The following is a 12,083-nucleotide window of genomic DNA, read 5'->3' as shown; positions in this document are numbered from 1 at the left end:
AAAAGACCGCTCACATACCATGTCTAGTAAGGTTTAAAGTGAAGGTACATACATGTAGTTCACTATATTTCAGAACATGAATACGTGTTTACGTATTTGCAGTAACGGTCAGCAAAGTGCGAAATTGGAGATAGTTTGGAAGTAATATATCGTGTACAACACTCTGAAATGTCACACTCCCAATTTAGTGCTATGTTCACAATCGTTAGCTCACGAGTTCGATACTCGGACAGACTAGCGTCTTTTATACTTTAGCAAGACACTTCATTTCACGTTACTTCAGTTCATGCAAAAGAAATGAGTGCCAGCAGTAGGTGGACAGCTAATCTCTTTACAGTAATCAGACTAAAAGCTCAGAAATCCGGATAAGCCTTGGCTTCATGGGTCAGTGGGATCGAACTAGATTTTAAAAGGGTTTTGCATCAAATAATGCCATCTCATGTTCAACAGTTTAATATGTGTTTCCTATCAAGGCAGCTAGCTGGCAGAAACGTTAGCACGCCGGGCGAAATGCTTAGTGGTATTTCGTTTGTCTTTAGATTCTGAGTTCAATTTCCGCCGAGGTCGACTTTGCCTTTCATCCTTTCAGGGTCGAAAAATTAAGTACTATTGGCGCACTGGAGTCGATCTAATCGACTGGCCCCTTCCCCCAAAATTTCGAGCCTTGTGCCTAGAGTAGAAAAGAATACATATTTCCTGTTGTTTTCTACGTTTACCATTGTGTATTATCAACTAATTTACATGTTCTAATGTTTATTATTTTGTTAGTTGATCCGTGCAGCAGCAATCCGTGTCAAAATGGAGGCATCTGTTCCAATCAAGGAAAGAATTTTACATGTAAATGCCCACCGACATTTAAGAAATTCGATTGTTCTTTAAGTAAGAAAATTTGCATATTATTGAAATGTATATCAGTCTATTGATTTACCTTTACAAAAAATAATATTGTACGTTACTATGCAATTCAGGATAGGGATGTTGTGATGTTCATACTGCTTCATAGATAATCAGTGACTTGCATAAAAAGGATTTTTCAAAAAATCAATCAAAACAAATTTGTGGATTCTCTACATTGATCTTCCTGTCGAATCAACGGAGTAACTTTTCATAATTAAACATCTTCAAATTAGTCTTAATGTATATCCTAAATTAATCTTACAAGAGGTGAATTATATGATTCGCTGTGTTCAAACAAACATCTTCCACATCAAGTTAAAAATTTACAAATGACAGGTTCTACTGAGTTACATGTTACCAGTAACACTGAATATGACCTGATACATATGTATGCGCGCGCAAGTATGTGTTGTGTGCACGCGCACGTTCGTGTGTGTGTCAATTCATTGCCCAATGTATTATCTTTCGCTTAAGACACGAACTGTGGTATGCAGAATATTCAGATACTATTTCAAGCAGATCGAGTGACAACGGAGACATTTATTGATTGGTTAGTAATTTGTTCAGCATGTGGGGCTGCATGTGGATGTGTATAAGGAGCTGTGTGTGTGTGCTTATGTGTGTGTGTGTGTGTGTATGTGTGTGTGCTTATGTGTGTGTGTGTGCTTATGTGTGTGTGTAGGTGTGTTCGTGTGTGCGTGTCATACATGCATATGATAATGTGAGCTCATGAGGGTCACGAGAACGGACAAAAAGCTCAGTTCTGAAAGTAAAACTACACACTGGTGAATGCTGAGTTTCTTTCAACACAGAAAATATCATAGCATAGTCAGTTCTATACATATATTTGGATTCTTTTTTGTTTTGTTTTTTGTTGTTTTTTCATAGAAAATTAAGACATTTTGTTATATTTTCCCATTGAACGACACACTTACCAACGCATCTACTTTAGTCTGCTTTGATTTTGATATTTGTATTCATTATAATTATACTTTTCTTGTAGTTCATCCGTGTGGTAGCAATCCATGTGAAAATGGAGGTATTTGTTTGAACAATGGATCAAATTTTCTATGCCAGTGTAATCCAGGATTTAGAGGAAAAGATTGTTCCATAGGTAAATATATAAAACACAGCTCAAGTTAGAGTTGTACATATAAGAATACTGTTTATATGAAAAGCGTTGGAATTTTATTTAAATACAGTTTTCATAGTAAAAATTTTATTTGCTATCGTTTTCTCATACCATTATTATTGACAAATAATACATATTCTAGAATTGGAACGATACAGAGAAGAGTAGCATGGCCCCTGTGCAAGCATGACACGCAAATTCGTGAAGCGTTTCATTTTTGCCCCAGGATGACAGAAACATTAAGACGTCAAGGCGAGCTGGCAGAAACGTTAGCACGCCGGGCGAAATGCTTAGCGGTATTTCGTCTGCCGCTACGCTCTGAGTTCAAATTTCGCCGAGGTCGATTTAGCCTTTCATTCTTTCGGGGTCGATTAAATAAGTACTACTTAATCCCTTTGTCTGTCCTTGTTTGTCCCCTCTGTGTTTAGCCCCTTATGGGCAATAAAGAAATAAGAAACATTAAGACGTCAAGGCGATGAGCTGGCAGAATCGTTAGCACGCCGGGCGAAATGCTTAGCGGTATTTCGTCTGCTGTTACGTTCTGAGTTCAAATTCCGCCGAGGTCGACTTTGCCAATATTTAAAACAATTATAATTAACAGATAATGTAGTACAAAACTCATCAAAATTATTAGGAAGATCGAAATATATTCATTTCAAATTTTGGCACAAAGCTAGCAATTTCGGAGGTGATGACAAGTCGATTACATCGACCCCAATGATCAACTGGCGCTTATTTTATCGTCCCCAAAGGGATGAAAGGCAAAGTCGACATCTGAAAAATTTGAACGAAGGATGTAAAGACGGACGAAATGCCGTTAAGCATTTTGCCCGGCGCCGTAACGATTATCCCAGCTCACCGCCTTACTCATCAAAATAATTTTGGAAATCGAAATATATTGACAAGAAAATTGTTTCACGAGAGATAGAAATGTACAATATCTCCCTTCTCGCTCTTTTTGTTACTCTTTCTCAAATCAAACGTCACATAATGACAAGGCGATCTAAGGTGGTTAGTAAGATCATATAGTATTATTTCAGAGACACCGCTATGTCGACAGAAGCCATTACTTATATGAAATATGAAATATGAAATAAGCGTGATTTTGTATTTTTCGTAATACAGGATGCTATTTGACATTAAAGTCCTTACTAATGCTGAACAGTTAATTAATATTGAAATGTTGAAATTTGATGTCTTTCAGTGGATCCCTGTAGCAGTAATCCGTGTCAAAATGGCGGCAAGTGTACTAATGCAGGCGCAAATTTTACTTGTCACTGTCTTCCAGGATTTAGAGGAAATCTTTGCTTAATAGGTAATCAGTAGATTAAATTTAGAATATTTTTGTTATTGACATTTTCATGTCATCGTGAGCCGTACACTCATAAACTTATCACTGACAAAATTCAGCTCGGAATTTTGTCAGTGATCAGGTCGCAGTTTCAAAGCAATGAAAATATTTTGGCAAATTAAACGGTTTTTGTGTGTTTTTAAATGGCTTATAAACACCTTCCACGCTGCAATTGTTGATACATACATATATATATATATATATATATATATATATATATATATATATATATATATATATATATATATATATATATATATATATATATATATATATATATATATATATATATATATATATATATATATATATATATATATATATATATATATATATATATATATATATATATATATATATATATATATATATATATATATATATATATATATATATATATATATATATATATATATATATATATATATATATATATATATATATATATATATATATATATATATATATATATATATATATATATATATATATATATATATATATATATATATATATATATATATATATATATATATATATATATATATATATATATATATATATATATATATATATATATATATATATATATATATTAATATATATATATATATATATATATATATATATATATATATATATATATATATATATATATATATATATATATATATATATATATATATATATATATATATATATATATATATATATATATATATATATATATATATATATATATATATATATATATATATATATATATATATATATATATATATATATATATATATATATATATATATATATATATATATATATATATATATATATATATATATATATATATATATATATATATATATATATATATATATATATATATATATATATATATATATATATATATATATATATATATATATATATATATATATATATATATATATATATATATATATATATATATATATATATATATATATATATATATATATATATATATATATATATATGCGCTGGCGTGCTTGTGTGGTAAGTAGGTTGCTTCCCAACCACATGCTTCTGGGTTCAGTCCCCAGCGTGACACCTTCGGCATCAGTCTTCTGCTATAGCCTTGGACCGAACAAATCCTTGTAGACAGAAAGCAGCCTGTGGTATATATATGTGTGTGTGTGTGTGTGTGTGCCACTACCACTACTATTTTTACTAATGTGCTATTATTATTATTAGCAGCAGCAGCAGTAGTAGTAGTAGTAGTTGTTGTTGTAGTAAGATGAAAGTACAAGCGTGCGTATGAATTTTAAGTATAAAGGCATGAATATAACGATGCTATTCTGTCATTTCTCAGACATAGCTTCATATAAAATAATTTACCAAACAAACATCTCTCAAGAAATGTATTGCAACGTTTGTTTTTAAATTGACTATAATATTAGAAATAAATTATTTACATATCTCGTTATATATATATATATATTTTTTCCAGTTGATCCGTGTAGTAGCAACCCGTGTGATAATGGAGGTATATGTTTAAACCGAGGACGTAATTTCTCATGTGAATGCAAACCTGGTTTCAGGGGACATAACTGTTCAATAAGTAAGATAAAGATTTTACTCGTACTTCACACTTGCCTTACATTTCTTTGAACGTGTGTGTGTGTGTGTGTGTGTGTGTGTGTGTGTGTGTGTGTGTGTTTGTGTATGTGTGCGGGTGCGTGCTTGTGTGTGTGTAGGTGTAGGGTTGGTTGTGTAAGAGGTTTGCTTCCCAACCACATGGTTCCGGTTTGATTCCTGCAGCGTGCTACTTTAGGAAAGTGCATTTTCAGTGGATTTGGTAAACGAAATCTGTGTTGACTCCCGTTCGTGTATACGCGTGTGTGTGTGTGTGTGTGTGTGTGTGTGTGTGTGTGTGTGTGTGTGTGTGTGTGTGTGTGTCTTGTTTTTGTGTTTGTATTTGCTCCTCTCCCACTGGTGCTGTTTACCTACGTCAGTGTAAATTAACGGTTCGGCGAAAGAAACTGATACAAGTATCAGACGTAAAATATAAATCCTGTGGTCAATTTCTTTGACTAAACCCTTCGAGATGGTGTCCAGTATGGCCTTATTCTACCGACTAAAACTAATAAAAATATAAACGTTAGAAAGGTTATGATTACTGCATCTTACTTGTTACGGAGGTTTTACTAATATTTATTATTAAGCCTTTATACATTTCAAAGATTGATATCATGTTTGACAGTAATTCTGTTTCTCGTTACCTATAGATTGTTCAGGTAATGATCAAGAAAAAATACCTATTTTATTGAATGAGACTATGCTACTCCTGGGGTAATGTAAATTGAAGAAATTGAAAAGTTGGTGGAGATCAAAATAGTATAAACACTCGGGAAAATTTTTCTTAAAGATTCAAGGTGTAAAATTCGGGGGAAGAGGGAAACTCCATTACATCGACTCCTGTGCTTGACTCGTACTTAATATACTCATCACCCGAAAGGATGAAAGTTAAAGGTAACCTCGGATAACTCAAGAAACTAGAAGAAATACCACTAAGTATTTTGTCCGGTGTGCTAAGTGTTAAGCCAGATCGCCGCCATTTTGAAAAATATATAACTCCTGTGTTAAAGAAAAATAAAATAAAGAAATAGAAAGGTTAACCAAATAAAATAATATATTAAACAAGGCATTGTTTATATATATGTACATTAGCAAGATTGCTGTATAAGAGAATAAAATTCTTATTAATATTGCCTTACAGTTGATCCATGCAGTAGTACTCCATGTCAGAATGGAGGAGAATGCACAAACGTCGGGTCTACGTTTGTGTGTGACTGTGCAGTTGGTTACACACTTAGTAACTGCTCTGAATGTAAGTATAACATATTCTTTCTGTTCAAGATACAAAGAGAAATTAACGCCAGTACTGGTGAATCTCTCTCTCTCTCTCTCTCTCTCTCTCTCTCTCTCTCTCTCTCTCTCTCTCTCTCTCTCTCTCTCTCTCTCTCTCTCTCTCTCTCTCTATCTATCTATCTATCTCTCACTCACTTTCTATTTTTTGTCTCTTACTCTAAATTTCTAAACTTCCGGTAAATCTTGTTCCTATTCAATTAATGAAGAGATGGATATTATTAGGTAGAGCTGGTTGAGGGAATTTAACTTTCGGTAAATAGTTTATAAGATTTGAGTTCGAGCCTACAACTAGCGAATCAAATCGGTATATGTGTAAGAAATACACGTGACTCGGCACTCATTTCAGTCTGCAATCATCACTGGATAACATCCAGTATACAGGGCGATTATATATAAACCGTTTAATGCCGTAAGAATAGAGTTATGTATCTCCCCACAAGAGCCATAATGGAATAATGATGACAAGGAGACATATATATATAGTGATATTTCTGGTATTAATGTAGTATCTTCAATTGGCAAGTTAATATATTAACATTTATTAGCATTAACATATTATCTTCATTAAGGTTTACTAATCATTCAAGATATTTTTCATATAAGTTTAAAATATACACTGCAATACAGTATATCTATGAATACACTATCATTTTCGCACCAACTTCTCATAAACGACATATTCCTAAAATACTCTGTTTTTTCCATGCTTAGTCAACCCTTGCCAGAGCGACCCCTGCCAAAACAACGGAATATGTAGTATCACAGAATCAGATTACGTATGTCAATGTCTTCCAGGATTCAAGGGACCTACGTGTTCAATTAGTAAGCAGAGATTTTTGGTTCTCATTTAAAACGATGAAAAACAAATTTTATTACTTATGTTTCACATTATCTATTGCGATGATTTTATTCAGTCAGTTACTAATTCAACCTTAAGCAAAGAACTCGAGGCATGTTTAAATGAATATATAACCTTTCTGATGGTTCCATTCGAAGTAGATAGATCTATAAGTTATAGCATGTAGAATATTGAGTTAGAAATCCCTTTGAGTAGAAAAAGTTGAATGCTGTCCGTTGGACGCGAGCCCATATTTTCTGTGAATATCATAGCTGTACTACTATTATAACAAAGCAAAACTTCAAATTTTCTTCATGTCAAACTTTCTAAATTCTTACCATGTAAACAATGTACAGTTCTCGCTAGTAAGAACAAAGCTTTTAAAATAGATGTGGGTTTAAGTTCCATGGGTAGCCCTGGACATTTTTTCCATCCAAAATGTCTTTATTCACCTAACCTTCTACATGCTATTATATGTTAAATTATTTACTTCAAATCTCTCGAAGTTCCATTCTCGATGGTAAGAGCAAAGCTTTTAATACGAATGGAGAAAATTCGAGCGGTTTCGTTGGTAAACTGGTAGTACACCTGTTATATTCATACATGTAGGTTCGAGTCCCATGGGTAACTAACGAATTGTTTTCCATCCAAGGAGTTTTAATCCAATATTCCACATACGTTAATTTAGATCTTTATGTAGTTCGAGTTCTAGAGTTAAAAGCGAAATATTTTATGTCTATTGCGGTTTCAAAATTCTCATTTTGTAAATAAATATATGTATTATAGTTGACCCATGTAGCAGTGGTCCATGTCGATATGGTGGAAAATGCTCAAATCACGGATCTGATTTCAAATGCAAGTGCAAACCAGGTTATAGGGGAACACATTGCTCAATAAGTAAGTAGAATTAATTAAAATGATTTTGTAACATCGATTTAAAACCGTTAGAATTATTAGCGACTTTCAGAACTGCCTTTGATATTGTAAATTATTGTATTTGAAATAACAATCTCATAAATATTCACTTTTAATTGCAGTTGACCCATGTAGCAGCAATCCATGTAAACATGAAGGAACATGTTTCAATAGGGGAAGTAATTTTACATGTAACTGCAATCCTGGATTTAGAGGCCTTACGTGTTCTATTGGTGAGTATACGATTACTTACTGTATGTTGCGGTAGTGCTATTTCAAAAGTCGTCTATATCCACAACATACGTTCATAAATATATGCATACATACATGCAGGCGTCATATACATATACATATGCGTGTATACGTGAAGGCAAGTGTAGCTATATTCATGTGCACACCACATAATTGCATGCATGATTCAAGCATACGTGAACAAGCATACATATATAGTGTATATATACATACATATACGAACACAAACACAAATACGCACACACACACATTATACATATATATATATATACATATGTGTGTGCGTGTGTGCGCGCGTATGTATGTATATATATATATATATATATATATATATATATATATATATATATATATATATATGTATATATATATATATATGTATATATATATATTAATTCATGATGAGCATGCAAATCAGCGGGAACCTACACATTAACGAGGTTTTCTGATGATAAAATACTGTATAAATGCAATCAACAAATTCATATTTGAATCTCCTGTACTTATTAAGAATATATATATATATATATATATATATATATATATATATATATATATATATATATATATATATATATATATGTATGTATATATATGTATGCACGTATTATGTACGTATGCATGTATGTATGTGTGTGTATATGTATGTATGTATGTATATATGTACGTACGTAAATGTTTAAGTTAACCAATAAAATTGTATATACGTTTGGAGCCATAAAACTAGTGTTGTATTTAACTGTAGTGAAATATTTAACTGTAGTGAAATATTTAACTGACAATTTCTCCTTTTATATTAACTAGTCGACCCTTGTAGTAGTAACCCGTGTCAAAATGGTGGCATTTGCTCAAACCATGGAGAAAATTATACTTGCGAATGTTTACAAGGATACAAAGGAAATGATTGTTCAGTCGGTAAGAAAAATCGCATATCTATTTATGTGGAGTATTATTTCCAAATTCGTTTCGTCCACTATCACTAAAATTCAACACTCACCGTTAACACACGCGTATAAGCACATGTACATTCCAATACACGTGCATGTATACTGATACACTAAAGATAGGCAAGGCTTTTCTCAAGATTGAGATGTAAATTTCCTTTTGTTGTTTACATTTCAAGTGGAACCTTTTATCTTTGTTAGCAACCAGCTCCTTCTTTACAGGAAAACTTTAAATAATTAAAAAACACAAGAGTTCACAAACGCGCGCACAAGCATGCATGCATACATACAAACAATACATACAGAGATCTATCATTTAAATATATATGAACATGTCTAGACATGCAACTATATGCATGAGAATACATACATAAAACAAAACATACAAATCTCTACATATACATACGTACATACAAAAATACCCTGGTGATGTTATTGAAATTCCAATTAAAGAGCGATGGATCTTGGCTAGAAACCGACTCTTTCACTATTGGCAAGACATTTTGAAATAAAACTGAATAATGAAATACATACATACATACATACATACATACATACATACATACATTTATGCACCATTAATCAGAAATATAATATTTGTTTGTGTGTATGATTAGTTATACATGAATACATGTCCATAATGTCTTTTTTGCTTTCCAGTTGCTCCATGTGACAAGAATCCGTGTTTGAATAACGGCATATGTAAAAACAACGCAACGAATTTCATATGTGACTGTCAAATTGGATATAGCGGAGAGACCTGTTCTGATGGTACTGTTTTTAAATTCTATTATGTAATATTCAATATATAATTGTATTTTAACCTGAATGTATTGGGTTGTCCGGAAAGTTCGTGCCGATTTATAGTAGCTTACTTTTCGACTTGAAACTACCTCAATTCTGGGAAGAGGGTATTTTCAAGTTAAAAGAAAGATGGAGACGCATTGTACAACAAAATGGTTCATATTTGGTTGATTTAAAATGTAATAGCAAGTATTTATTGACCTTTTTCTTTCCTTTAAAATTCGGCACGAACTTACCGGACAACCCAATATTTATGGTTGGGTGGTTATGAAGCAAGCCTTGCAGTCACGTGGTTTTGGGTTCAGTCATACTGCAGTAGCTCTGTGTTGACCAATACCCTGTAAAAGAATTTGGTAGACAGAATGAGTATGGAAATCCATCGTGTATATATTTATATCTATCTACCTACCTGTCTATATTTGTGTATACGTGTCCCGTCACCGTTTCTCAACTTGCGTTGGTTTGTTTATGTTCCGTAACATAGCGGTTCGGCAAAAGAAAACGATAGGATAAGGACTAGACTCAGACTAAACCTTTCAATACTGTATCCCATTATAGCCGCTATCCAATGGCTGAACAACTAAAAGGTAGGAGATAACAGTATGCTGAATGTAGCTGGTACTTACCGAAAATAAATATTTTTAGTGCCTTCATTTGCTAAATTCGTCACACAATGCATTTTCGTATATAGAAATTTTTACTTCTGCATCTGTCTGCTATGTGTGTTTAAGGAAAGATTATTATAAGAACTTTATTGTTTTTGCGAAATCAGCCCGTACAAGGCAGACAAAATAATCAAGGTCTTTCAAGATGTGACCACCTTCATTTTACTCTCGGTACTGTGTATTTAATAATATATGCCACAATATACCCTTCCCCTTTTCGAGACCGTAGATTGTGTTTGTGAGAGATTCGGGTGCTGTATAAGTGTATATATATATATATATATATATATATATATATATATATATATATATATATATATATATATACATATATATATATATATACAAATAAGAACAATTGTATCTAGTCACTAAAGATGTAATAAACTCTTTCTTTATCATCATATTTGAATTTTATATGTATGTATATATATAAACGTTTATGTAATATTTTAGTTATCCCCTGTGATAGAGAGCCGTGTCAAAATGATGGAGATTGTACAAACGAAGGAGCGGATTACAGATGTAAATGTAAAGAGGGCTTCAAAGGAAAGGATTGTGAAATTGGTGAATATGAATTCCTTATATCATATTTCTTTCAGCCCATTTGACTTTCTTCATTTCAGAAACACTTTTACACACCTGCAAACACGCATACACCTCTAATTATATAGGTGCTTAGTAATTGAATATTTGCTCAAATATTTTCTCTAATCCGGTGATGTTTCCTAGTGAAATGACACTCGTTATAACAATGTCCGAGCATATGCTTCTTAAAAGTAATATTCACTCTCGCAGATGAATTTTGATAAACGATTAAATTTATAGGATTTGCATTTTTATATTTTCAAAGTTACTTTCTCGAGTCATGACGACACATTAGGGCCGGTTTCCTTGTTTCCGTGGCGTATAAGTCCATGGCAGGATTATTCATTTTTGTCAGCTGACTGGACTGGACTGGAGCAATGTGAAATGAAGTGTTTTGTTCAAGAACAACGCGCTGCCCGGTCGAAACCACAATCTTACGATCATGAGTCCAACACCGTAATCACTAAGCCACGCGCCTCCACATTTATGGATGTGTATATATATATATATATATATATATATATATATATATATATATATATATATATATATATATATATATATTTATGTATATATTTTTATATATATATATATATATATATATATATATATATATATATATATATATTATGTATATATATATATATATCAATGCATATATATGTATATGTTTATATATATATATATATATATATATATATATATATATATATATATATATATATATATATATATATATATATGAAAATATTTGTAAAAGTACTACACGAGTAAGTAGATATTGAAA

At 31.7% G+C, this 12,083-nt stretch overlaps 1 protein-coding gene, 1 long non-coding RNA gene and 1 other non-coding gene across 3 annotated transcripts in view; 2 read left to right on the top strand and 1 right to left on the bottom strand.

Moving 5' to 3' along the window:
- Positions 1–12,083, bottom strand: part of LOC149136673 (uncharacterized) — a 367,529-nt gene that overhangs the window by 194,143 nt on the left and 161,303 nt on the right. The gene's annotated exons all lie outside the window — the stretch shown is intronic.
- The window catches only part of LOC106872297 (uncharacterized), a 149,339-nt gene that overhangs the window by 68,387 nt on the left and 68,869 nt on the right, over positions 1–12,083 (top strand). The window contains exons 35-45 of the mRNA XM_089348316.1: positions 769–879; positions 1,901–2,011; positions 3,234–3,344; positions 4,870–4,980; positions 6,139–6,249; positions 7,002–7,112; positions 7,915–8,025; positions 8,166–8,276; positions 9,100–9,210; positions 9,900–10,010; positions 11,165–11,275. Coding sequence (XP_089204442.1) covers positions 769–879; positions 1,901–2,011; positions 3,234–3,344; positions 4,870–4,980; positions 6,139–6,249; positions 7,002–7,112; positions 7,915–8,025; positions 8,166–8,276; positions 9,100–9,210; positions 9,900–10,010; positions 11,165–11,275 — 1,221 coding nt within the window. The remainder of the gene's footprint in view (positions 1–768; positions 880–1,900; positions 2,012–3,233; positions 3,345–4,869; positions 4,981–6,138; positions 6,250–7,001; positions 7,113–7,914; positions 8,026–8,165; positions 8,277–9,099; positions 9,211–9,899; positions 10,011–11,164; positions 11,276–12,083) is intronic.
- LOC128247457 (U6 spliceosomal RNA) lies at positions 2,146–2,250 on the top strand. The gene has a single exon (XR_008263835.1). It is a non-coding gene; the product is annotated as a U6 spliceosomal RNA (small nuclear RNA).

The sequence above is a fragment of the Octopus bimaculoides genome, chromosome 3 (assembly GCF_046866305.1).
Source record: "Octopus bimaculoides isolate indiv1 chromosome 3, ASM4686630v1, whole genome shotgun sequence".
In the NCBI taxonomy this organism is placed as follows: domain Eukaryota; kingdom Metazoa; phylum Mollusca; class Cephalopoda; order Octopoda; family Octopodidae; genus Octopus; species Octopus bimaculoides.
Note: the sequence above shows the minus strand (reverse complement) of the source record. Positions and strands in the feature narration are given on the sequence as shown.